The sequence below is a fragment of the Pseudopodoces humilis genome, chromosome 16, assembly GCF_049639895.1.
Source record: "Pseudopodoces humilis isolate 2021_Gansu_Grassland_sample_001 chromosome 16, ASM4963989v1, whole genome shotgun sequence".
NCBI lineage: Eukaryota > Metazoa > Chordata > Aves > Passeriformes > Paridae > Pseudopodoces > Pseudopodoces humilis.
Window position 1 is genome coordinate 16844734 of NC_142215.1, and position 27686 is coordinate 16872419.

General features: G+C 40.6%; 2 protein-coding genes across 10 annotated transcripts in view; both read right to left on the reverse strand.

The window, feature by feature from the left end:
- Window positions 1-7521, reverse strand: part of DAPK2 (death associated protein kinase 2) — a 39977-nt gene extending 32456 nt beyond the window's left edge. The window contains exon 1 of one of the 5 annotated variants that reach the window (XM_005521414.3): window positions 2379-3142. The gene's annotated coding sequence lies outside the window, so the exon portion shown is untranslated. Of the gene's footprint in view, window positions 1-1184; window positions 1205-1461; window positions 1583-2378; window positions 3156-7420 lie in introns of those variants that run through there. The other 4 variants (XM_014251139.2, XM_014251138.2, XM_088062994.1 and 1 more) reach the window with 4 other exon arrangements.
- Window positions 7522-7628: 107 nt separating this feature from the next.
- The window catches only part of TBC1D2B (TBC1 domain family member 2B), a 31550-nt gene continuing 11492 nt past the window's right edge, over window positions 7629-27686 (reverse strand). For 3 of the 5 annotated variants that reach the window (XM_005521413.3, XM_014251137.2, XM_014251136.2), the window contains exons 3-13: window positions 27038-27203; window positions 23204-23361; window positions 22006-22232; window positions 20297-20689; window positions 18903-19013; window positions 17778-17971; window positions 16268-16762; window positions 15234-15351; window positions 14338-14523; window positions 13871-13992; window positions 7629-11411 (exon numbers count right to left, since the gene is read on the reverse strand). In XM_005521413.3, coding sequence (XP_005521470.2) covers window positions 11216-11411; window positions 13871-13992; window positions 14338-14523; window positions 15234-15351; window positions 16268-16762; window positions 17778-17971; window positions 18903-19013; window positions 20297-20689; window positions 22006-22232; window positions 23204-23361; window positions 27038-27203 — 2366 coding nt within the window. In that variant the 3' untranslated portion in view covers window positions 7629-11215. The remainder of the gene's footprint in view (window positions 11412-13870; window positions 13993-14337; window positions 14524-15233; window positions 15352-16267; window positions 16763-17777; window positions 17972-18902; window positions 19014-20296; window positions 20690-22005; window positions 22233-23203; window positions 23362-27037; window positions 27204-27686) is intronic. The other 2 variants (XM_088062993.1, XM_088062992.1) reach the window with 2 other exon arrangements.

The following is a 27686-nucleotide window of genomic DNA, read 5'->3' on the forward strand; positions in this document are numbered from 1 at the left end:
AACACACATACTTAATATCAGTACAATCCTTGGATAAAGACATTCATATTGCAGTACAGAAGGGCCCTTTTTAGTGCAGCTTGTCTTGCATCAATCTACAGAAACCCACTCTTCTGTAGAGAGTGACAGAATCCCTCTCAAGAGGAGTTCTATTTCTCACCTGTAATGAAGTTTTCCCTGCACAGGTAAGTTATTAGCCTGTCATTAACAAATTATGTGACAATCACTGACTGGTTTATACATGTCAAACCCATGATAAATATCTACCCACCAGTGAATAAGAGCAGAATACAGAAATCAGAGGTGAGAACAAAACTGTTGGAGCACTTCCCTTGCCAACAGCCTTGCTTTTTTTTTCCTGTGTTTCTTCTGTCCTAAGGAAACCAGTTTCAAGTGACTGAGGTAACAGCTGAATAATCTGACTTTCTCAAATACACCTGACATAAACTGAATCTTTAAACCCTTTGCCAAACTGCATGTTTGTTGAATGAATGCATCATTCCCTGTGGCATGCTTTTATATTACAAAACATTAGTTACACTAAACCAAAATCCCAAACCCATTAGAACAGACCAAAGTAAAAACTTCCTGTATTAACTGTTTTATAATACTGAAAAATAACCACAATCAATTCAGAATCAAAACCGGACTGTTTTATATTAATGATCTGGAAAGAAAACCCCAAAACTCCAAACCCATTAAACAAAGTTACATTGTCTTCTAGTTTTGGTGTTTTATGCTAAAACTAAATAGATTTTTATAAGCATTAAAGTATTTTCTTCTTTCACTTTCATTCCTTTTTTCACCTTTCTTTCTTTTTTCTTCTATCCCACAAAAGACTAAGCAATTCCAACAGCAAAGAAACCCCCAAACAACCCAAGTGGGTTTTACCCTCTGCTTTCAAACAAGCGTAGCACCGTTTAAAATTCTATTAATTTCAGCAAACTCTAATTTTCACTAAAACATTTTCCTGTCAGAAAACAAATATATTTCTGCCAGGAAATTGAGTCAACAATTACTAGCTGTAACACAGGTATTTTTACTTTCTTTACTTTTAATATACTTTCAATTACTACCTGTACTACACAACACACACACAGCATCTGAGCAATTCAGCCCCATTATAGAATCACTCCTCCTGCCACTAACTCTCAAGATCCCCCTTTCTGACCTCCCAAATTTACCCTGCAGTGGTGTGGTGAATAACCCAAGACTGTATTTCCAAGCCTCCACTTCAAGCATATGTACCAACCACATTGGCACTGCAGCTAATTCCAGCTGCTAGCCAAGGGCAGGGATCCCAAAGGCCGGCATGCCTGAGCGATGAGCGGGGTGGGAGCGAAGCCTGGACACTCAGGGCACAGGGGAAGCCCGCAATGCAAGGAACGCTGGCATGGAATGGGCACAACCCTGCTCCCGTCCCTGAGGCGCCTTCAAGGATTAGTGCTGCATATAACTCACATCACTGCCCCAAAGTCAAGGGAGACCTCGCCTCAGTGATCTGTGTTTCTCACACAAGCAATTGAAAGGCACAGGAAAGGCTGAAACAAGCTGATATTTCAGAAAAGAGTCAGAACTGAGCGTTTCCCTCACACACTAGGCAGGTGAGCATTGCCATTTTGGTCTTTCTGCAGCTGGTGTAAATCAGCACTTTGGCTGATCAGCCAAAGCAGGAGCAATTGCCACAGATTTCCACCCTCTAATTCACATCTTCTTCTTGACTGTTCTCCACAAGGATGCAGGCCAGGCCAAACCTGTCCCCTCCACCGTGTTGTGCTGCTCCAGGACACCCGGCTCATCGGCCAGAGGAACAGGTGCAAAGAAAGCAAATTGAAGCTGTTTGAGGGGAAAGGCAGGAAGAAACTTGCAGATGAATGATGGAAGTTGCACAGCATTCGCTGAATACCAACAGCAAACTGAGCCTGAACCCTGGACCAGCCGTCCCCGATGGCCTCGGACAGGAACAACGCCAGAGCGAGCGGTGTGTGACACCAACAGGGGCACCCGTGGAACCGCTGCATTGCCCGGGCCCTGTGGGACCTGCTCGGGGATAACGCTGCCCGTGGCGGGGGTGCTGTGGGGAGCTGCCTTTCCCCCCGGCTGGCGGCTGCGGGCACTCACAGAGCCAGTGCAGACACCGTGAAGAGGCCAGGGGTTCGTACCCCGGCAGCCCCGCGGCAGGGACCGGCCGCAGGCCCTGGAGCTGCCCGGCCAGAGGGGCTGCACAGCCGCGACACCTCAGCCCCTGAACCGCGGCACAGGCAGGACACGGAGCGGGAGCGCCGTGAGGGCGACTCAGCGCAAGTGACGGACCCAGAGGAACACGGACAGGGGAAGCTGCGGAGGCGCTGCCAGCTGAGGGGACTGAGGGGGCTTACCGCGTCCGCCGGGCTCCCTGGCGCGCAGGGTCGGGCCGGAGCGGGCGGGGGCTGAGGGCGGAGGGGCCGCGGCCGGCTGAGGGAGGGGCCTGGCTCCACGCTCCGCCCAGGGCAGCCCCGTGAGGAGCGGGCGGGCGCTGCCGGGCTGGCCGCAGGGGCACCGGGGCAATCCCCCCGGCCTCAGCAATCCTGTTTGGAGCCGATACAGCCTCCGGGACACCCGGCACCACCCGGGGGCTGTGCCAGCCCTGCACTGTCCCTGATGGGATGCAGATGCCTCAAACTGGGCCAGGTCAAAGCCTTCCAGACCAACACAGCTCACCCAGGCTGACTGGGAAACATCTCAGATGTAGAATCCCATTTCCTTGCTTTAGTAGATACAGGATACGTGGAGGCAATACCAAGAAAATAAGACTGAGGAGGCAAATCCAATTGAGAGGCACTTAAGTTGTATAAGATGTGTTTCTGTATTCTGTACAAGCCGAAACACAAACCCAGATTGGTTACTGCGTGGTCTGAAACTCGCTGTTACCCAGTGAAATTGCCCATTGTTTCAAGAGACCACTGTGATAAAGAATAGCACAGGCTCCCAGACCTCACTGTGCAGCTCCAGCTGCCTTCACATGCACGACTCTAACAAACCTCTGTCATCCTGCTTCCCAAGCTGCCACAGCCCCAGAGCCGGCTTCCAACGATGGCATCCTTCATCTGTTCACTCTCCTATCATAATGACATCCCCAAAACCTGTAAAACTAGATTTTCTCTGGCTTTATTTGGCACACAGTAACTGCAGTAAACACTCTTAGGAGTTCTTACATTTCTTTGAGGCAGGTTAATATCCATCATTTGCTAATGAGAAATGATGTAGGGTTGTTCACACCTTCAAAATAAATTGCCTTCATTTCCAAACCTCTATATGATTAATGTAACACAATGGCAAATTATCATACACAAATAAGCAGGTTGTTTTCCTGTGCAGTAAGGTGTGAAGATAGATAAATTTAAGAGTGATTTTGTTTTAGGCAAGTACCTAAAGGCAGTGTTTTTTATTACCACAGTTAAAAAGAAACTTGGCTTGTCCCAAGTCAAGAGGACTGAACTGTGCCCTTGATTGCTGGCCCTGGGAGTGGTGTCCACAGCCCACGAGTTCCACCCAGCTCTTCCAAGTCCAAAAGGAAAGTGGCTGCATCTGATACTACACAGGGTGGAGAACAGGAAACGGGAGCAATAGTAAATATTTTAAATGGCAGTAGAAGCATTCAGAACTCTCTCAAAGGGAAATAAAGATATTTAATTTCTCACCTTTAGTTTTACAGTGGGATATGATCACGTGGAAGTCACAGCAATCATACTACAAAATTCTCAGAGCAAAGGGAACATGAGGAAGGCCACTGCTTTTGTTTGCTCCTAGCTGCAAGGAAGGGAACAAACCCTGAGAGGCTACAACTGTTTTTGAAATTGGGTCAAGCTCTCCCTAGACCTGTGTTTTGTTATTTTGTAGTGTATTTAATTTACAAATGGTTTGTTCCATTCCCCCCTATATTGTTAAGTTGTACATTCCTACCTAGATGTCTGTCTTCCCCTAGACCTACCCCTATATCCAGAAAGTTTGTCACTGAGGGACACAATGTATTGAGGATTCTTCAGATAATCTGACACACACAGCTGCTTCGTGAGGCAAAGAAAGCCTTTATTTCAGGGTTTTCTCAATCCTTATAAAGATTTTCCCACCAGGTTAACCTGAGTGGTAGAAGGAACAACACCCCCTTTGGTCCCATTGGTGGGACCAAAGAAAACTCATCAAGAACATCTGTTCAGTATTGTTTGGAGAAACATAATCTATTTACAATAACACAATCCTGGAGAGAAAACTGTCCCCAGGAACTTTTCCCCTGGGAACAGATGAGCCCCTGACAGGCTGAAACTCTCAGGCTCAGAAAACCTGTCCACAAAAGTTCCCTGTTCCTCCTCCCACTACCTGTCATTTCCCTTTATACCAGCTCCTTGGACCAGAAAGTTTCTTGTCAATCCCCCTTTTTGTACCCACCCCTACTTTGGAAATCCCCTAATCTTTGCTGCTCTATTGGTTTGTTTAAATTGTTCCCTCTTCTTGTGCTCCCCTATTAGTTGGTGGACTGTATATCCCACCCTGGGATCTTCCCCTGTGTACTCCTTATTGGTTGGAAATTGTACTCTCCCCTTGAGACTCCCCCCCATTTAAACCCCTGTACAGCTTTGTTTACTGTCTTTCATTCCTGGACCCTACAGAAGAATAAATCCTTTCTGGAACCTATACAAAAGACCTCTCCCTTGCCTTTATTTACCTCCACCTTTGGCGCTCCAACTATTCCTGTGCTGGAGAGCCTCTGACCTAGCTAAGCTGCATCTGGAGTTTTTACTCCTGAGAGCAGCCCACACTGTGGCATGGTGAGCTAACAGGTTGAGTCTGGCACCGCCTCATGGACCCAGAATAACCTCACTTTGAACAAAGGTTTCCAAGAGCAGCAAAGGTAGATTGAATAGGTTCTGCCTAATTAGGATGTTGTTCTTTCATGGTTCTGTTATTCACCCTTGAAACACTAACTCAAGACTTCTTTGTAACATCTTTGGATGAAGGTAAAAGCCTTTATTTGCAGACAGGACAAGAACAGAAAAATCAAACCTGAGCAGTGTTTCAAGTGGGCAGCACCAGGCAAACACTGCAGCCATACATTTACAAGCTTCCTTTAGTAGGAAACTCACACCTTATGTTCCAAATGGGGAGTTCCAGGATTAAAAACCAGAAAAACAACACCTGCATTTCATAAAACAGGCAAATAACTTATTCCACAGTTTAATCACCAATCACAGTGCCTGAAGACATCACTGATTCCATTCATCAGCTCAAACTTGACATCTCAGGGGCAACTCCCTGCACAACCTAGCTGGTTTGTACACACCAAAGGTACACTGCATTTGAGAGACAAAGGCAGGATGCAGCTGCTCAAGACTGAGGGAATCTTAGTTGGCCAAAGACATCTTAATTTACCAGGAATATTCTAGCATTGAATGTTTTAATTACTGGAGGTATATATTTTTAATAACTGTGGTTTTTAAAATCACATTCAGTATGTGAAAAACAGAGTTCACTCTTTAGAATTTTTAGTTTTATAAAGGATGAAATAATCCAGTCTGGGGTGCTTTTGGCAAATGGCCAAAGAGCACAGAGGTAGCTTAAAATCCTGTTCTCTATATATGGTTACATTGCTGGGGTTACATGCATATTCATTAGCTTATACATTATTCAAACCTTCCTTTGAGTTTTTGATGTTCTAGGAACTCTCGTTTGGTTTTAAGCTCTGACTTTTCTGCAAGACATTCTGTAAATTAGGTCCATATATTTTATTTCTTCCCATAGTTTTATCCTGTTGGTTCACCATCCCTGATAACGCCAATAGTCGGTAAATCCTTCCCAGCTGGTTATGCTCTGTTTCTTGTCACTGTTGCCTTATTATTACTTTACACTATTGTCTGAATTTGCTACATAGAAATACTTTAGTCTCTCTTTTAACATTTTGCTAAGGCCTATAATATATTTATTATACTACTATTCATATGAACTATACAATGCATACATAAACTGACAGATTATATAAAGCAGTTAAAAGTAAGTATAAGTTGTACTGTATCAAAATACTTGTGATGGAAAAAGCTAATCTATGAATGTGGAAGCCAACACTATTTTATCATTTATACCAAGTATATAGTCCTGCATTTTGCTTTCTAGTCTCATGCTCTGAAAAGCTGTCACTACAGGTGGGTATCCTTGAACTGTGGACAAATGTAGCTTTTCCAGCAGATCATCACAGTGCAAATACCACTCTGCTAACTACTGATTTAACCTTCTACCTTATTTTCTAGGGGGGAAGTTTCCAAGGCAGAGCACACCCTTCCTTTGCATTATCTGAGGGAACATATTTCATGTGTGGGAATTCTTAATGCTTCAGCACTACATGGATTCTGCTTTCTGTTGAGGTCAGGGAGCTGCAGATAAGGAAGCTATGCTTAGCACTTCTGAAAATCCCAAAGAAGGAACACCTGATACCTTGTAATACCAGCAGATTCAGTGTGTTCTCTGCATCTCTGAGGCACCCAGAGCATAGAGAGATTCTGCAGGTATTTGGTCTTGGTTCAGAGTATGCCAGCTGTGTTTATCCTAAGTTATGCATTCCTTAGGAACCAGGTTTTTAACATACATCAGCCACACTCACACCCTTATTGCAATCCCATTGAGAGCAGATGCTTCAAGCTTAGTTCCAAGGAGCAAATGGGAGTCTCAGCTGTTCTTTACAGGCCCCAGCAGCTGTACAACCTACTCAAGCTAAGCATGCCAAGTATCCAAGTGAGGACATTGCTCCCCATGCACTCTCTTCCCAGAATTTTCTGTTTATTTCTCTGACTATAAACTTTCAGTAAACAGGACACGAGGTCTTTAGGCCATAGTTGTGTTCTGCCTCAACTGATGATCTCTATCCTGTTTTGCAACCCCTTTGAACAGATTTCCAGCTGTGCCAATATCTACTCCTATAACAGCTTGTCATTCTGTAGCAGAGACAGAGGACAAGAACTGTGCACTATTCACCTCTGCTATGAAAGACATGCTTGGATATGCAATTACAATCATGTCCTAACTCTTATTTTTTCCTCCCTTACATTAAGCTATTAAGTTACGTAGCTGAAATAGCTGAGGTATTCAAACCTCTTTAAGGGAATCAATTCCAAAATGCAAAATGCATATCTGAAAGACAGATATTGAGACTTGATTTCCAAATTAATTGAGTTTGATTAAATTTTCAAAGCAGCTGAAATTATTTATTTTACTACAAAAGACTGTCAGAACATCAGTACCAAGCCTCCTAAAGAAGTTTTTGGGGTGTCAGGAGATATTATACAAATATGTTTCCCAGAAAGTGTGTGAACTCTGAAAATTCCTGTGCTCATGCAAATTTTGTCTCATTTCTTCCTCTTCTCCCAAAGATAAAGGATACCAATGACAAGCTTACCCAGTCAGCATCACCTGCATGCAACATGTCTATGGTTCACATCTTCATGCTTCAAAGCCAAATTTACATGTATGTTCCTTTATAGAGATTCTCTCAAACTCCGTTATCAGACAAAAATACAAGCTCTACCACTGGCTTGTTCTGATGACACCTGCAGATATTTCCATCTGTTACAGGGGGAAAAAAAAGGAAGAAACAGAGCAATATATAAAGCAATAAACAATTTATTTTTTCTTTACATCAATCTTTGTGAAGATAGTATCACTTTTGTTTGTGATTCAAATTTCTTGTACCGCATATTGCTGATTTTTAACATGGCACTTAAGGGAACAGTCACTTAAACAGCTACACAATTTCATTAAATTAATCAATTTTCTGTTTCTCAGTTATGTGTCTGAACATACAATTCTGTCAAATTTAAGACTGTTCATTCATGTTTGATGTTTTTTAAGGAAGAAAAAAAATCTTTCCTTTTTGCTGAAATATTATGTTTATAAACACTGAGGGAAAGGGGAGAATCACAGAAGACACTGAAGGGAACAACAGAAAAATAATTTTTATTGATTACACAGGTGGTAAAAAGAACACCAAACTATGTGATAACACTGGATGATAACACTACCTGTACACATGTACAGGTCAAGCTGAAATACTGTGCAGTTCTAATAACTAGAGGCGTAGTGCACCAATTTTTTGCCTATTTAATAGAAGATATAGACCCTGTAATGCAAAGTTTCACTGGGAAGCCATGCACACATGAATAGAGATAGAGGAATATTCTGCATGATGCAACTTAGTGGTCTGGGTTATATCACATATTCTGGGAACCACGTATGGGGAACTCTTTGCATGTTACATGCAAGGCCTTGAAGTTAAATTATCATCTTGGCAGTTGTTGTGTGCATGAACAGGTCAATTGCCCCCTATCTGGCTGGCATGAATGGTAAACCTCATGCACCACTTCAGAAGTTCACACACAAACACAAACTCTTGAGCTCCGTGCAGTTCAGCTTTGGCAGACAACTGAGGCACAGTGTATTTTGGCCTGGTTTCATCAGGATTAAATACTGCCTGTGTATCCTGCATGTCTCTAATAAGTTACTGCTCTCCAAGGTAACCAGATTTAAGCACCCCCAGAAAACTTAAGTCACACAACGACATTTGCAACAGCAAGCAAGGCAAGTTCCCCTGATGTTATTTCCTGCTATACACATCTTATTTTTGTTCCACAGAGACTTCTAGTGGCCAAAGGTGAGAAGCCTCTGCAATTTTTTGACCTTTTAGCTCTCACTAAACCAGTAACAAGACTTAACAAAATGAAGCCAACAGCTTGCTGGAAACTTGAGCATAACAGCATTGACCCATTACATATCTGCAAGCTGTCAAAATACCTGGAGACAACACAACTTCCACAGGGTTCTTAACATTCATGGGTGACAGTCACACTGTGGCAGAAGAAACAGAGCTACTTAATTTTACTGTACAATTGGAAACAACTTAATAGAATGAAACACAGCAACACATGCACACACAAACTGATCCATCAGCACAACTCTAACAAAAATGGTCCTGTAATATTGCAGGTCTTGTTTTGTCAGCTACAGAACTTCCTGAACCATTGTCTTAAAGTTAGCTTTATCTTCACAACCCAAACACTTTGATGGAATCAGTCTGAAAACACCTCCTGAAGTCATAGGACTAGCTCATAGTGAAGACTCAAAGCCAAACAAAAACAGATTGTAGGAATAGGGTAAGTACAACAATCTAAATTCTTCACCTTACTATTTCACTTGTGTTCACTGAAAGGAAGATCTTCACCTTAAAAAAGAATTCATTTAACACTTTACAACAATATTAAAACAAACATACAAACAAAAAGCCTACATTACATATTGACTTAGAGACCAGCTCTTTCAAAACCAAGACAGCATAACTAGAAAATTAGAAAACTTGGTCCCATTTTTGTATTCAAATACTGATTGTAAGTAGAAAAAGAATACAGTACATGCAGTAATATCAAAACCCTGCCCTCCAGTACACAACCAAAAGTAACTAGGGAATTAGAAAAAATCCCCAGCTACTGCTTACCACAGACAAATGTAGGGGACATTTTTGAAGACTAATAGTGTATAAATTAATATGATCACACCATCAGTTCCTCATTGGCAAATATCTGCTGGCTAGGTAAAAATTATGTGTCATACAGGAAGCATAAATTTTATACCAAAATTAGTCCTCTAAGTTACAACTTCATCATTGATCAAATAGTTCCCTTCCATATAAACTAACTTACAATATGCTTACTTGGAGAAGGCTGCAACTGTTATCTAAAATAAAACTTTTTTAAAAGTGCTGTGAAACAGAAGCAGGATTTCTCTCCGCACACACTTAAATTGACTAAAATGATTACACAATTACACCCAATAAAGCACTACTATTTCTGAAAAACAAAACACATAAAATACAAGCTTGACACACTTCACTCTTCCCAATGATTAGTTTTGTTTTTTGCCAATTAACCACTTCCCCAGAGCTCAGTGATTTGCTAGTATTTGAATCCTAATTTTATCATGACACATTACAGTCAATCCAACATTCTGAAGATCCAACAGTTCAAGAAAAAATACTGCAAAAGTCCAGACAATAGCCAGCAAGTAAGAAAGTGTCCTGCTCTCCAGAACCATTTATGAGCACTGCTAGTCACCAATTTCAACAGCAGAAATAGCACATTTCAACAGCCTAGATGTTGCTCCTTACAGCTGTCTTGCAGGAAGTACATCCAACACTCACAGTAAGGCTGAGCACATTAGGAGAATATTGCATTTTTCTTTTGGAAAAGGATCTTCAGTTCCCGTGTGCATGTTGTGACCTTTAGATTCCTTTGACTGGTAAATATTTGTATTACGAACCCAGTCCCTACCATTATTGTACAACAGTTCCACAATCATGCAGAAAGAACACTGTGTTTCTTCTTAAATTAGCTCCTAAAGCATGGTACTCCTGTGACAAGCTCCATTATTCCATAGTATCTGGAGTTTGGTTGTGACCTTTTTAAATCATTGCAATCAAAAAAGTGAATACAAATAAAATTGATTGAATAGAGTTTGATCTATAAGCCCCTTTGCATTAATGAGAATCTTTATCAACACAGCTGCTCTGAAAAGTAGAAATTATGTTTGCTATCACTGTTTCAGTACACACTCGACAGTCAGTGACAAAAATAGGTACTTAGGTACTTATTTTACCTTTACTTTAGAGCACATATATTCAAGTGTTCTGTTTGGTGACCCATTGCATGACACTTCAGGAAAAGACAAAGGAATCTTCCTCCCATGCTTTTCTGGTTAGTGACCTCAAGAATGGCTAGATAGAGCTAACCTGAATCCAAGAAATATGATGTCCTCTCACATTGAGCCTGCACTACGAAAAACATGATTACATCAAAAAAACTCTAAACTCAGAATGGCAATGAATGTAACAGAGCATGGACATTTCTTATTGTTTCACATTTAGGCATTAATGGTGCACTGTGAGAAAACAACTGTCAATTCAGCTAAAAGACTAAACTGAGACAGATATTAAGTGCTCTACAAATGACTCCATGAACATAAATGTAAACAGAATTATTTGGCCTCCATACAAAGTGGTATTTCTGAAAGTCCTGGGATTTGAAAATCTGTCCTGCATATTTCCAAATGCAACGAGTTTACATTCTGTTTGACAGGATTAATAAAGTGTTTTGGAGGTTATCTCACTTTGGTCATGATCCCAAGGAACAGTTTATATTAAGCACTTTCAGCTGTCCTCCTCATCATCACTAATAAGGTCTCTTTTTTCTACGCAGGTCTCTCTCTCGCGCAGGAAGTCCTCACGAATGGCTTCCAGCTCCGTCAGCTCCAGGCGCACTTTCTCCAGGTGATATGCCCTGCGGTTCCTGATCTGGCGTAATGGAAAAGGATTCAGGTCTCCAAAAGCAATAGCAGTCAGTTTCCTGCAAGATTACACAATGGTAGAAGACAATAATTCATATTTTGTGGGCTTTTAAATCAGTTTTAAACTTCATCCATATTGACTTCTATCATATGTCACATATCTCTGGTCTCTTCCACACTTGAATAGGTCTCACATGTTATCAATATTTCAAGAAATTTCTATAAAGCATTCAGGCTTAAGGTTATTTCAAGTGATAAAGTGTAATCAAACGCTCAAGAGTTTCCCCAAGCCACTTGTAAACTCTGCTCTAGAGATCACCACCTTGAAATGCTGAGCAGGAGACATAAGCTTGGCTATCAGAGCTTCCCTGGCTGCACTGAATGCTCAGTACATCCAGTTACCCGTTACAGATCTGATAATTTCCTCCACAGAACCCTCTGCAGCTCCTTCAATCCCAAGCCACTCAGCCCTCCAGTTAATCAAGATAACCTGACAATCAACAGACCAGATAAAGCCAGGGACAACATAAATGTGGACAAGGATAAAGCAGAACACCAACACAGTGAGAATGTTCTGGGGTTCTGCTACCTGCAGCACAGAGACCTCTGGGCCAGTGTCAAGCCAAACTTGCCAGGGCACAATTGCACCAGAGAGGATCCAGCCCCCTTCCAGAGTCACACTGCAGTCCCAGCAAACCCAGCAACTGGTCAGTCTAATCAGTCCAAAAAGACTGCATCCAACTACATCATTATTGCTGATCTACACCCAAAAACATCTAATTGTTTACTAAGGAAAAAGGGGAACTAGAATATTTAATTTATTCTATTTGAGTTATCAGAAATAAATATTAAGAAAACTTCTTTGGACAGTTTAATGGTAGGTTTGTATTTTTGAGTGATCAAGGAATTATTTCCTGCTATTTCTATACAGAATATATTCCAGCAGCTTCTCTACCTGCACACAACATGCCATGGCTGTATAAAAAAACCCAGCTATGACATCCTATTCCTACTAGAATATAATTATGCATGTGTCTGTAGAGACCTTTCTCTTATTACAGAGTTTGAACTTAAACTCTGTGCAGAATGATTTTAACCCATTCAGAACATCCATGAATTCTAATCTAATAAATATTTCTGAATTTTCCCTCTACAACAGGATCATTTTTTGTCCGTATCAAGAAAGAACTCATTCTACGTGCTTTGGTACTGCTCAAATGATGATGATGTAAAACTGGTACAAACAGCAGAATAAGAAATCAAGCAGCTTGAATCATGTCCTGTCAGTCCTAGAAGGCAAATCCATATTCCCTAGGTGGCACTGCTCTGCTTCCACTCTTAAAACCCCAAAAGGCAGAGACTTACAGATCAGCACAGAGCACATCTGTATTCCAAGCATCTTTGATGTACTGAATTCTGCCCTCACCTGAACTCCCCATTTCTCAATGATCCCTCATTAGTTCATTTTGTTACCACCAAATTCAGCAATTTTAGAAATCTTTAAAACAGGTTATTTCAGCACCAGAAAGTTTAGACAGGAGAATCAAGATACCGTTTCCATAAGTGGAAAAAGAATGGAAAGCCTAATCTTCACCTCTGATTAAATATCAAAATTTTGTTTGAATTGGGTAAGGAAAAAAAAAAAAGATTTTTTTTCTCTCTGCATCAATCCCAGCAATCCCTTTCAAGCACAAGATTATTCAGCCTTAACTTCTCTCCAGTCGAAACTAAAACACAGTAAGTAAAAATAATAAAGCTCTTGCAGCAGGAGTCAAAGTCTAGGCCTAAATTGATGTGGAGTTTATTATGCTAAAAAGAAACAGCTCACATTTCAATATACAATTTTGCTCTAAATTGAATATTAGCGAGCTTCAAAAGATGTGCAAAACATTTTCAGACATTAAACCAATCCCAATATGACTTTTCTTTTTAAGATTAACCGGCTGCTCTACAGTCTTGAAACCAGGAATCTAAAAACACTAGACCCTAATTTACCAACTGTAAGTCCTACGCAAAGACTGAAGACCAGAAAAGTATCTAATTTGTATTTATTCTCTGCTTCCAAGTTTATCTTAAAATCAGCTGGAACTATGTGGCAGGAGCCTGTGCATTAACCATGCATAGGGGATCTAAGTCGTGGGGGACACAGCTCACATCTTTAATGCTTGAGCCAGGATGTACTTTTATTCATCATAAAATATTTTACTAACAAGTTGCATCTGCAATGCAGAGGAAAAACTTCACCTATGGTTAAAATTCAGATGTGTTGCTACCATGAAACAACACGTAAACAAGGTAATCTCATTCACACACAAAAATTACTATTTAAGCCTACATCACTTCTGATTTGTCTCTGCTAGATAAAAGTGCTCATGACAAATCCTAGCAGTTGGCTGCATCTCTAGTTGCTTTATGTCTGAATTAGGATCTAGATGAAAACAACACCAAAGCCACAAGACAGACATCTCCCATGGCCCACTAAAAGTCCTTCAGTGCCACTCCAGTGTGAGTTACCCACCTGGCATCAAGGATGGTGCGTGTGAAATAGCGAAGGTACTTGAAAATAGACATTGAATCTTGCAGTTTTAAGATTTCCTCTTCCTTGTATTTAAATAGTGCCAGGGCAAATCGGAATATTACCTGATAAAAACACATACAATATTTAGTGCTTTGTAGGTACAGAATACACTGAGTCTCATTATCATCTTTATAAACTCCCAGCAAGAGTTCCTCATGCACAGGCTGCACTTGAGCCCTCTCATCACATCTCCCTCTATCTACCTTCCCTGCCCCAGCCCCTATTTCCAAAAGCTGGAAAATGTTTTGAATGGTTATTTATGCACAGTTCCTCCCTTGTTTTTTTTCCTACCAGTCATTTTAACTGACAGGAGTTTTGCAAACAACCTTCCTTTAACCCTGCACTCGGTAACACCACAGTACTTTGTTATCAGGTAACAAATTAACAAATCAGCCCATTCAGTTCACCTTTGGTCCCTCATAGAGGAAGGAGTCCCAGATTTTGAAAAGGATGTCACTAACAACACTGTCCACAAAAACCACAAGAAACCAGTTGAAAGTGATGAGAGTATAATCAACTTTATATTGTTCAAAATGAGCATGTAGTCGTGGAAGCTTTTCACTCAATAAATCCTTAAACACTCGCTGATCAACCTAAAGAGATGACAAATAGGGTGTTATTGTTCAAATTTTCCAGCACATCATTTAGAGCAAGGCTGTTGCCAATCTATAAGTCCAAGTTTTTCCAGAAGTAACCAGGAAACCCAGGAATGTCTAGTTCACACTTCCAAGCTAGATCCACCCAAAGCACACACAGCTACCCCACTGCACATTTCCCTTGTGTGCTTCTAAACCCAGCCCCAGTCTCACAGGGCTCCTCACACACAGGGGGACTGTTTCTAGTACTGGTCACCAGTGCTGCACTGGTGCAAGAGCACAGGAGCAGAGAACATGCTGGGCAAACACTTGGCTGTTGAAGGCAGCCTGGACCAGAGCATCACCTGGAAGCAGGAATGCTACAGTGACTACTGCCCATAGCACTGCAAATGCATTCTCACCCTGCCCTCCCCCAGAGTCCAGCACCACCATGCCCCCAGATGTGAGGAAAAGAATGATAACACAGCTCAGGGTTGGGAAGCTATCAATGAAAAGAGGGGTTAAGGACTGCAGCTCCAAGCAGGACAACTGAACAACTATCTCACTGTTAAAGTCCTTGTCCAAACAAAGAGTCCTGGTGCCTGGAACCCACACCTGTCAATTCCACTCCCACCCCCTTCCAAGGAGCCCTATCAGACAGTTGCAGAGGAAAGCTTTTGACTGGCTGCAGTTTACATGACCAGGCTTTATCCCAGCAGAGCACATACCTGGGATCCCAGCAGTGTCTTAGTATAATAATCACGGGGCATGAAAACTTCCACTATTGTTACTAGACACCAAAAAGCATCTTCCTGTTCCAAGTACAGAAGTGCAATTGCTACCAACCTAAAAACAGGGTTTATTTGGAGAAGATTATTACAGTATCACAAATAAATATCATGAAACATTAGAGGAAAATATTTGTTTCTGTTCAGCAGAGATAAATGTATTAACAGCAGAGCACTGAACAGCAAAACTTAAAGAAGTTTAAGATGGGGCAAAGCCATGCCTTCTCAGCCACACCAAGTATTTTTATTCAGAAGGCAGAAAAAGGCAAAAACTTGCTCTAAAAATTTCTTGAAGTGTTGGTGTTTCAAATTTTAAGAGCTCTCAAACACAGAGTCTACTATAGAAAGGAGATGTTTATTCTAAGGGTGTTAGGTGGAAGTTCCCACATTACTACTACTGCTACTACCACCACCTCACCACATCTACTACATTACTCACTGCTTCTGTTCTACTAATTCTTCAGTGCTATTTCAAATGGCAAACCTGGTCTAAGTTCAAAAGCCTATTCTGGTACATAAAATAGTGCACAAATGGACATCTATTGCATGGGGATGAGACAGGGTGTTAGACCAACACACCTGCTCCAAGTAGCACCTTCTTTTACTACAGATCTCCAAGTAGCAAAGTTATTCTGGCAAAGGCCAACTGCAATGAATCAGAATTCACAAGAATAACACAAGAATCCCCTTCAAATTCAGTAATTCTGATTGAAGACATCAGTGAAAAATGCTGAAAGTTGTTGCCTTAACAGTACAAAAAAAAACTTCAAGCATTTCTTTTCTGCTTGTTTTAAAAGAAGAAAATTTATTATCCAGGTCAACCGCTTTTTTCATTGGTTTAAAAAACGCAATCGTTATTTGTTTATTATAAATTACGAGCATACAACCCATAAGACAAACTGCTGTTCGAAACTGTGTTGCTATACATGTGATTTGAAAGGCTCAGTTATTACCCAAGATTGGCAAAATCTTACCTGTTGAGCCCTTGGCAATATCCTATATCAGGATTTCTCCAGGAAAATGCCAGCAGCACATTTCGCAGCTTCTGGATCCCTTCAGACGTTGGGGAGGAGTAATGTTTGTTGTTTGGCAAAGTCCTCAAGAGATCCAACTCAATCTGTTTAGATGCAGGATTTGGTTTTTCCAGAGCTTTTTGAAGCAAGGTTTGGAAGTAGCCAGGAATGGCACTGTCCTTGAACTTTTTAACATGGAGATTGACACACCATTTCCACATCTTGGAACGGTGTTCATGCGGAATTCCAGACCGAATAAGGTTCTTCAGTTCCACACAGCATATCATCTCTCTATTCATTGTGCTTGCAAAATAGTTTTCCCATTTCACTCCTGTGGAGATTTCTCGATTTTCACTGAGTGAAAGTGATCTCAAGTCCAAAGCTCGTGATTTTGCTACTAGTTTCTCCTCATCATCATCCTCAGGGACAGTCTGAAAACCATATATATCATATTCACTGAAATGGAGAGGAAGAGAAAAGGTTTTAAAAATACGTTCAGTAGCCCTGAAGCTCTCAAGTTCCCACCATAAAATTACTTCAAAGCCACTCTCCACAGCTCTCAAGTTCTTCTTATTAAACATTTTTCTGAAGTATATTCTTCATTTAACAATTACTTGTACAATTCCATATACAAAAGACTTGGTGCCCATGTTCCTGTATATATTACTACACAAATTAAGCAATTCATTTAACAACATAATTGAGTTGAAATGCACCCATCTCCTCAGCAGCTCACCTTCAGCAGCTGTACAGCAATACCTTCATCTAAGTTTGATACTGTATCTCAATTAATGAATAAATGTGTCAGTGAAACTTCCCAGTGTGGCCTTTCCCAAGACTCCTGGCAGCCACACTCTCAACAGACACTGTCACTGCTGGGGCCAAAGCCCCCCCAGTGGTCCCCACTTGACTCCTGCACACCCCACACTCACAGCCAGGCTAGGTTTCCTCACAGCTCTCCACCCCAGGCTTCCCTTGGCAGAGTCTCAGTCTCCCCAAAACAATTTATTCAAGGTGCACACACAGCCCAGGCTGGTTCCACGAAATGTCCTCAACAAAAGAACCCCATGAGTTTTAACCCCTCACAGTCCAGGCCTTCCAAGTCTTGCTCATCCCTCCTGAGTCCTTGCTGTGTCTCCCAGTGTCCCTCACCTGGCTGGTGCCACCAGGCCTTGTGCTTCTTGTTATGTAAAGAATTGGCAGTTCATGGCCCCTTATCTTCCAGATGAGACCACCCAGAGCTCAATCTGCATCTCAACCTGCACCAGATGTATTCCCCAACCCAATGTATTTATACAGCTAAAATTATTAAATTATAATGATAAATTTCATGACTGTTCCCTCATTAATGAAGGGAAATACAACAAATAACCCAAACCTGCAAATATATCCTCACTGTCTATTTTCCAGTGTTGTAATAGAGCCCACTGGCCAAGACACACATACATTTAATTTAATAGGACCAAACTACCTGACCAGGTGGGGTTTGAAAAATGCTTGTTCTGGTTGTTCACTAGATTCTACTTTCAAGGCATCTTCCAGTAACTGTGTGATGACCTCACGAGCAGGACTTTGATCCTCAGAACAAACAGGAGTTTTCATTTCTTGAAGCAAGATCAAGTATTTACTTTCAATCTGGCAGAGTTTGGCTTCTAAGCTGGTATACTGCAGAAAACAATGTATTATATAAATCTTCAGACACTTTGTACTACATTTCTTTTAAAATCTGGCTCAACGCTATTTTATTGGTTTATGCTGCTTAAAAACATCTAAGTCAAGAACAGCCAGCTTAACTTTCCCATTTTTTTAACACCAGGAAACATAAAGCAGCATAGAAGACCAGATGTTTTCTACCACAAGTGTTTTTGCATGTGGAAAATCTGAGAAAACCTTATCACTGCATTGTATGAAATACCATAAAATAACAAAATGGTTGCATTGTAGCATGTCTGTGCATGTTTGAACAAGAACAACTTAAGTGGCATGTGAGTTAGGTAATAGCATGTAAGAATTGTAAACACACACCTCTGTGACAAAAATACAGCATTTAAGCCTGGCCACTGAGTCCATGGCTTCAAAAAAACACAAGCAAAGCCTACCAAACCACAGCTACAGGTATCTAACCTTAGTTACAGATGAGTACATTTCCCCTAACCCCAAGCACTGGAAATCTTTACTATTTACCTGCAACATCTCTACACTCAAATTCACCCAAACAGAAATTACATTCACCATACTATAGTCATCCTTTGTGCTCAGGAGAAGGCTCTACTCAGTGACCTATCAAACCCTTACACATCCTGTCAATGACTTTTAAAAAAAAATCATTATAGCCTAAATTTTGAGGAAACAAATGTTTTCAGACATGTACATACCTTTGTTCATAAATTATGAAAATGTTCCACCAGGCCACACAATTTTAAAAGCAATTACTTCTTTCAAGAATCCATTCAAAAAGATTGGTCTATAAGGACTGAGAGGACATTTTTTTTAAGCTATCATATTTAATACATTTAAATTGTTCCATTTACTGGGTAGATTTACAGCTAAAGTATGGAAAACTGCTTTAGACATTGCCAAGTGAGAACATGCTGACCTTTGCCTGCCACTCTCTCTCTCTTGCTTCTGCATTTCTTCGTAGAGCAGAAAGTTCCAAAATCTCCTTATTTAAAAATTTGTTCTGGGTCTTATAACCCTGAAGATTGTCCTGTTGACAAAAAACAAACAAAGTGGATTATGCCTGTCAGTCAAAGATCACCTTAGAGACAGAAACAGCAGCTCCTAATAGGACTTACAATTAAAAATATCAGGCTCAAATCAAATGTTATTTTTGGTCTTCATGTAAAGGAAACACACATGCCAAATAGGAGCACAGGGTGGTGCTGTGCTTCACCTGCATCCCTCCCAGTATTCCACTGCCTGAGGAAGGCAGTTGGCTGCTGTCAGAAGAAAGGCAGAGAGAACAGGCATGTACAGGCTGAGCCCATTCCAGAGGCCACAGCAACACAAAAAAGGGAGAATGAATGCCCCTTGGGTTTTCATTACCCTCACCAGCCCTCATTACAAGTACAAGTCTCATGTCTGCCTCCATAGAGAGAGATAAATCCTTAGCAATGAACTTCACTGCCTAATCCACTCAGATCCTGGCTACAAACACTGCCTCTGAAAGATGAGCCTGGTAGGGCACCAGGTATCCTCCCAGCAGCCACAGGACTCTCACACTCCCCAGCATCTACAAGCTCTGTCTGCTTTCTGCCAAGACCACTGACTTCTAGTTTCAACTTTATTTTCTAAAATTTACCAGGCTTACATGTAAGAAAAAGTTATGTATGTTTACGCATATTTTAAGCAACTTATTTATATTCCAAATTCTTTGGAATGTTAATCAATTTGAAATACAATATTTACCCAAAGGCAAGAAAGCCTGTTTAGAGCAAAGTGGATCATTTCAGTAACTCCATTAAGAACTTGTGACACATTCAGAGAGGTATGTTAAAGAATAAAAATAAAGCATCAGTAGCAGCTGTAGCCGCTTTAGTAAAACAGATTCTTATACTCCTCCCTCTTGTTTTGTTTCCTCAGAGCTTCCCTTCATTTTTTCACATGCTCATATTTTCATATTGCCTCACTTTTGATATTTAAAATAATAAAAAACAAAGCAAGCTCTGTTTGTTTTCCTCCATGCTTATATCTTCCTCTTACCCTTAATCCTTCCTGCCCCTTTGATTATTTCTCACATCCCATCTGTTCCACACCAATGATTAATTTACTGAAACTATAGGACCCCATACTAGAGATGGCCCAAAGGAAGGAAGATCTGGTTGGATTGTCACATAACATCTCCAAATGGAGCTTCCAACCTGAGAAAGCCTCCAATGATGAGTGTACTGGGGACTGCTGTAGTGATCTCAAACAGTACAGCAGACTAAGAAGGATTTTTACAGCAAGAAGAGATTCCCCTATGCATCAAGACAAAGACAGTACTCTTACTTTTAGTCTGTCCAGTTCCTGTAGTTCCTTATTAGTACTGGTGGCTGTGGGGGAGTTTATTGCTCCACTTTGAGAGGATGTGCTGTCCTCACACTCACTGAGTTGACGAGAGAGTTTCATGATGACTTCATCTTTAGCTTGAATAGTTTCCATCAACATTCCCAGCTGTTCATTGAGTTCTCCAACCTTACACTTCAGACTCTTGACTTCCTGCTGGAGACTATCTTTTTCCAGATTTAACTTTTCAAGCTGATTGTTGAGGCCCAAAATCTGGTCATCTTTTTGGTGCAACAGCTCTAATGTATCTTTGGGAACCCCCTCACAAAGGTGGCTTGCAAAGTATTTATCATATTGGGAAGATCGGACTGTTTGCTGCAGAAGTCGAACAAGTTCCTGAGAAATAAAAAAGAACAGCAAAAAAACCTGATAAAATTTTAAGTTTAAAGATTTTGTAGTTTAGAGATCTTGCATCAAGAAAAATAGTTTTTGGAAAGGGTTGAGACCTCATACCGGTGTTTAAAGAAAAGAAGGAAATGCTTTACAACATGATTCCTAGCAGGCTAACACCTTACAATGACTGGCCTATATAGACTGCTTCAGTGTCCTTCACTGAGCTAAGAATCCTGCCTGAAATGGCTACAACAGGTTAAGGAAAAGGAGGGGACAGCTGAGGCCCTGCAGTTACTTGGAAGCTGAAAAAAAGCCTGGCTTGCAAGCAGTCCTGTTGTAGGATGAATAGGAAGAGGCTTAAGCCCAAAAAGTCAACAGGAAAACGTTACAGAATGGAAAAAGCAAAGGTAACTAAGAGCTCTAACGGATGCAGAAAAAATAAAAGGAGGTAAAAAATAAACACTGCTTTGCCAAAAAGGAAGTCTTTGAAAGGCTGTTTAGAAAATCTTGCCACACAAATGACTACCTAAGACACCCTTTTTTTTTTTTTTTCCTTATTATTAAAACAGAAGCAGCTGTGAATGGAGTGTTGCACTAGACCAATGAGATTTCTCACAGCAGCAGGCTCAGAAGCTCAAAGGTACTCCTAGGAAACATGTCTAAAATAAATATAAATATGGGGCTCAGACTTCTTTGGTTTCCCTTTAATCACCTCACACAAAGGAAAATACAAATAGCTGAAGCAGCTCCATGTAAGATCTAAAACATTTTTCTTCTTAAAATGAGTAGAAGTTATTTTAGATAAAACCAAGGTATTGAATAAATTGGAGTTATGAGGGCACATAAGCATGACCACCATGTGAGTGCAGTCTACATACACACATTATGGTTAGGCCTATCTTACAAAACCCCTCCCAAGGAGAGAAAGAAAGTCCATTTCCCACCCACTGCACTAGCACTGAAAGAATCAAAAGACAAACAAAGAGAATCTGAAAGAAGAAGTTCCTCAAATATTTTATGTACATATAGAAAAAGAAGCTATGACTGTCAGCCAGGATCCTGGTAGACACCAAACAAGTTAACTTCAGAGAATAAAGAAGAAAGAGAATAAGATGGAAATTTTATTCAGGCTTATCTTCAACAGATGTAAAAGATGGTCCCTCTTGTTTAAAGACTTTTTGTACTCAAAGGTTTGGTTAGGACCATCATTTTATAACAACCAACCAAGTCTTAATGTAGTGAGATGGCCAGAAAGGTTAAACTCACAATCACTTCCAGACTCATTTGCTTTTGTGCACTTTGCCTGAAGGTTTAATTACCTTTTGGCTCAAAAGATCTTTCTTTAGCTTCTCCAACTCTTCCTGCTGGCTTTGATACTTCAGTTGCAGTTCAGAGACCAGTCTGTTCCCATTGCCAGAACACCAGTCTGTTAGGGAAGAGTCACTGCTGTTGCGGTTTTTGCTTGATGCAATCATATCTTTCAACGGGCGCCTTGCTTTGTGTGGAACACGGCCAAAATCAAATGGAAAAGCTGAACTAGTCAGTCCTGCATAAAACAATTTCTTCTAGTTCGGTTCACTTAGTAAAAAGGCATGTCAAAGCAATCATATTTCCTTTAAAAATATACTCATTAACATTAGACTTTGAGCAGTTTTCCAACCACTCAATACAATAGTGTTAAACATGCCTCATTTTCCAAGTGGCTTCCCTTGGTGGGGAAAACAAAAAGCTCCAAATCTTCTCCCCTCCCAGATAAAAGATTTGGTTCATAAATTATCACTTTTCACATAAGACATTAAAAGAATTTTACAATTCATTACAGAAAATAAAAGGTACCCCTAACTATGGCGAAGTAAATTTCACTTCAAATAATCAGAGCAAAACCATCTCTGATAGCACAGCCTACTGCTCCTGTAAGTGGATTCAATGTAAGGCTTCACCTCCATGAACAGGATGTTTTCTAACAGATTAAATCACTTGGATGTCACCTAAAGTGATCTTAAAGAGATGTAAAAACATCTTGACAAGTTTATCCCAGACACCGGTCAAATCTGAGAACCAGTTCAAATACACAGATGAGCTATTGCTTCATGTCCATCCCTGCTTCTACCCCATTTCAGAAGCAAGCCAATGTAACAGGTACACAGAGTCTAAAGACACAGAGCCTAAAGACAATCCTGCTCCAGTGGGAGACACTCAAGTGAGTAATTACAAACATCAGCATTTCCCTTTGCCTTGTTACTTTGCAACTGATGTGACAAACCAAACCAGTAGCACGCTCAGGAAATCCAAAACAGTGGATAACAAGGCTTTGTCTTTTTTCTCTTGTATTTGAATGGCAGGGGACCCTAAACACATTGTAAGGAATTGATTTTTTAAAAAATAGTTTACAGAGCTGTGGATGTGGTTTGTGAAGAAAAAGATAAGCTCCCGCTTATTTCCCAGAGACAGACATAACACAGTACTCTATGCTAAACAACGGAAGGCATATGATTCCCTTCCTTCCTCCACTTCTACCTTTATTTCCTTCTGCCAGATGTTTCCTCTTTTCTTCCAGAGCCATTGAGTCCTCCAGGTCTTTTGGGGTTGGATCCAGCAGCTCCCACTCCTCAGTGGTATAAAATACACTCTTGCGATTTTCATTACTTCCTTTTCTTAAGGAGGACATGGAATTTCTATGAAAAAGGCAGCAGGAAAAATTTCTCCATTTTGCATTCTTTTCATAAGGGGCTTTTCACAGTTCAAACAGTGCAAACTAAAAATAAGCTAAAAACAGAGACAAAACCAATACCAAATAAAAGCTCAAAGAAAATAAGGCTTATGCTACCAAGTAGCACTTGCAATCAACAGTGCTAAATATCAAGAACAAAAGAATTATTTTGCTTTAATGCCACGGTCTTTTGCATCCCCGTTTTAGCCTTGTTTTTGCAGCAGGCAACTACAAAACAAAGTTAGGATTTACAAGCAGCATCTCTTTATTGATCAGTTGTAGTTTAGAATTTTAGGGTAACTGCCAAGCATTAAACTGAACACATGCAGTCAAAACACATGTATGTTATAGTTCCTTATTGGGGATTAATGGAAAACTTGGGATCATCCAAGAGACCTGCTGCAGCTGAAATGCTGATGACAAGACTCCTTTGCAGTTTTTCTTTTCTACCATGGAACACGGCCAACTATCTGCAAGAACATTTCAGGGGCATCCCCTTAACTCCAGCCAGATAATTCTGAAGGAGCACAACACATTTCCCAGCAGGATGAGATTACCTCACCCAGCTCCTCCACAACCATCACACACTCAGGAATGAATGTCCACTCTTACATCCATGAGTATTAACATAGCTCAGTATTGCAAAGCCTTTGTTCAACTGCACAAGGACATTCCAAATCAACCCATATGAATCACTTTAATCTTTTAGGTGTAAAACTGGAAATATATTTAGTATCTCAGCATTCTCCACACGGTTTATGCAAGCTTACAAAGATGTTTTCACACAATCATCCACATCCTCTCTTCAAAACTTAAGCAGAAAATAATCCATATTACACTTTCAAGATCATTTGAAAATCCAAGCTTGATGTGGTGCTGGAGTCCTGGTTAGCTCTCACCACGGCACCATGCCAAAAGTAGGGAGCAGCTCCTGACCTGAGGGTTAAGAGCTGACCCTCAGAGCTGCTGCTCTACAGCACTTTTGGTGTCAGCACAAGGAGGAGGTGAAGGATGAGAGGGAGGCTCTTGGCATGGATTCTATGGACCAATTTACCCCATAAAGGGTTCAGGGACCAAAGAGTGCTGAACAGGGGTGTACCAGGGCTTTTATAAGGGGGAGTTAAAGGGGGTGGATACAAAAGTCCAACCAATAGAAAACCTGGGAGGGAGGAGTGAAGGGAGGAGATTACAAGTGAGGGACCAATGGGGAAAAGGGGGAAGGTCACATGGGCCAAAGGGGGTATCCACAGCATCAGGGGATTTCCAGAGGGGAGGTACCGCAAGGGGTTGGGCTAACAAGGGATTGACAAGGAAGGATCCAGAACAAGGGGCAGGGTTTACAATGATGGCTAGGGAAGGCACTGGAATGCAGGGTGGAGATAACAATGATTGAGAGGTAAAGGGGAGGAACATAACTTGGGAATAATCCAATTTGGGGAAATGGAAAATATGAGGGGGGGAATCAGAACAGACCATTTATATAACATAATAACAAAACACACCACAACACAAGCCAGTCTTTCAGCTTCACAAGAGATTTAACATCTTATCAACATGAACTCTAAGCCAATCATTCAGCAGTGCACAACTTTTATAATCTGCTGAACTGATAAACATTTACAATTTAAAAATAATCCTAATGGTTATTAATAAAGCTATTTCACCAATCAATTTACAAGCTTGGCAAATACTCATTTATGCTACAGATTTAATTCTCTTCCAGAAAGAATCACAATTCCTGTTGGGGGCAAGAAGCCTAATTTCTTTGTTCAGATGTTCCACACAAATTAAGGAGATCAAATTGGGCAATGATGGATGTATTTCCTGAGGATGGATTGAGCACCCAATATCAGTGAGTGTCTCAGGAAATGTCCCCTGGCATCCCTGCATCTCTTCTCCAAATGGTGGCTGATCTCTTACCAGGCAACTCCAAACTGCCTGTTCTGCACTCACTCAGCCTCAACAGTTAAAATCCTGAACAGCACCTTCTAATGCTTGAAAAAACCATGAAGAACAAGTCAAGTGACTTCCAGAAAACCTTTAAAGAACTGCTGTTAGGCCCATGAAAAATCATAGCTGATTCTGAGTTTTGTAACTCAGGTTTGTTCAGGGCACTTACGTAGAACTCTTTCATTGCTTTCTATTAAATTAAAATAAGATGAAAGATTAAATAGATAAATTTGAAAACAGTATTTATTTTCCTAAGTACAATCGGACAACCTACACAAGCCAATAATATGATTTAATGAGTCTCTATTTCTAAAAGTTTGGGGTTTAAGTCTTATTTTATGGTTACATAAAATGGAGGTTACTGTAATTCAGTATGTTTCCAGATCTATACTCTGTATAAATAAGTAGCTGAGAGCATGAAAGTGAAAAAAAAAAAAAAAAAATCAAGCCTAAATGTGTGTATATATCAAATAGTATTTGAAAGTGCAAATACAGCTATTATAGCAATACCTTTTCTGTCAGGCACAGTGTAAATGTGTTCAGGAGACTGGACAAGGCTTTGAGACATCTACATACCTTAATAAAAATAAATAAATATAAAACAAAAATGTGCTTGCAGCAAGAAAGGAAACTCTGCAGTTTTAGACACAGTTTGATCCTTCCTCTAACACTGGAGCTGTAATCACACTCCAGTTAAGACACTGGATAGGGCACACATATTCCAAAGGCTGTCAGATCATCCCCCTGTCCCAAATGGCACAGAACTGCTGGAGAAGGGAGGGAAACAACCATAACACTAGGGGAACAAAAACCACAACCAGAAAAAGAGTCAAAACCAACATCTGGTAACCTCTCAGATCTCTGTGCTAAACCAGAAAGCTTTAAAAGGGATCTGTTTAACTTGGCACTGCTGATGAAAATGAACATTTTCCTCCCAGCTCACAAAGGATGTGGTCTGGTTAACCAAAGCTGCAGCTCTGCTTTGTAAGCTGCTCTGTACTAGTATTGTAACATGCTTTAAGCAGAAGTGGAAAATCCATCTATGTGGGCAAAGCAAAAAACTCTTTAGAAAGAAATGCAACAGGAGAGCTGAAAACCAATGGGACTGATTTCCTTAAAGCAATTAATACTAAAAAGTAAAGTGAGGGGTTTTGATGATGTTCACAAGGGATCTGCCACATTTTTGCTCTGAAATTCAAGCTGCATCCACTTCAAATCTGTGCCCTGTGCTTTCAATTCTTTTAAGAAGAAAACAAAATGTAAGGATTTATATTGGTTTGATTTTCATCACTGAAAGTAGTTCCTATGCACTGAGTACTGTGACTGCTATAATGCTGGGAATTGGCAGCTTCATGAAAAAGCAGCAGTGGCTGAGAATACAACTCAGCCTCAACAACTCAACAACTGCTGGGGTTCAGAGAGCAAAGCCATCACTGGAAGTGCTGTATAAGACTTGAGTCTCCCTTTCAGGTATCAGTGATGCTATGCAATAACGTTCCCTTAGACCTTCAAACAGTAAACAGAGTAAAGAAACAGTTTACTTGAAGAGATACAATACAACTAATAAATCCACCCCATCACCTCCCATCATTCTAAGAAGATCCATGGACTACATACTGATGATGTAGGAAATAGCCTTGGCCAGGAAACTGCCAATTGTGCATGGTAACTCTCCCAGGTTCACAACTTACTTGATCTCAGTACTCCATTGTTTAAGTGAGAAATTGATGGCACTTGCTTGGACTGGTGCAGGCTGGGAAGCTGCTTGCTCCCCCACCAGATCCGTAGGAGAAGTCTCCACAGCTAGAATATTTCTGGCTCTCTCTGCTGAAGCATTTTGACTTAGGATACTCAAATCTATATTAAAAGAAGAAAAAAAATTAAAAAAAAAGAAAAAAAGAAGAAAAGGTAGAAAGAAAAAAAGTAAGCATAACCTTCAATAAGTAAAAGAATACTGGCTATTATATAGCTCTATATACAGTCATATACTAAGTCTGCTAGTGACATTGTTCAGGTTTTACTTTAAATTGCAACGTAACTTTATAAAACATTCAGTTCAAATGAACCTTAAAAATAGCAAATTTCTCAGTGAGGTCTTACTACAGCCACATACTTTTGATAACAGACAGGACCTATGTGATGCTCACAAAGCATTATTTTGTGAGTAATTTGCAAAATAGCCCATCAGAACTAGGTCCAGAAGAGTGTCACAAAAATGCTGACCCAGCTTTCAGGGTGTGCTTCATCCTGTAAGTTACCCATCCTAAAAGTGATACTGATGCTGAAGTCAGTGAGCTTTACAAACCTGAGGCAGTCCAATGCCAGTCCAGGCTGGGCACT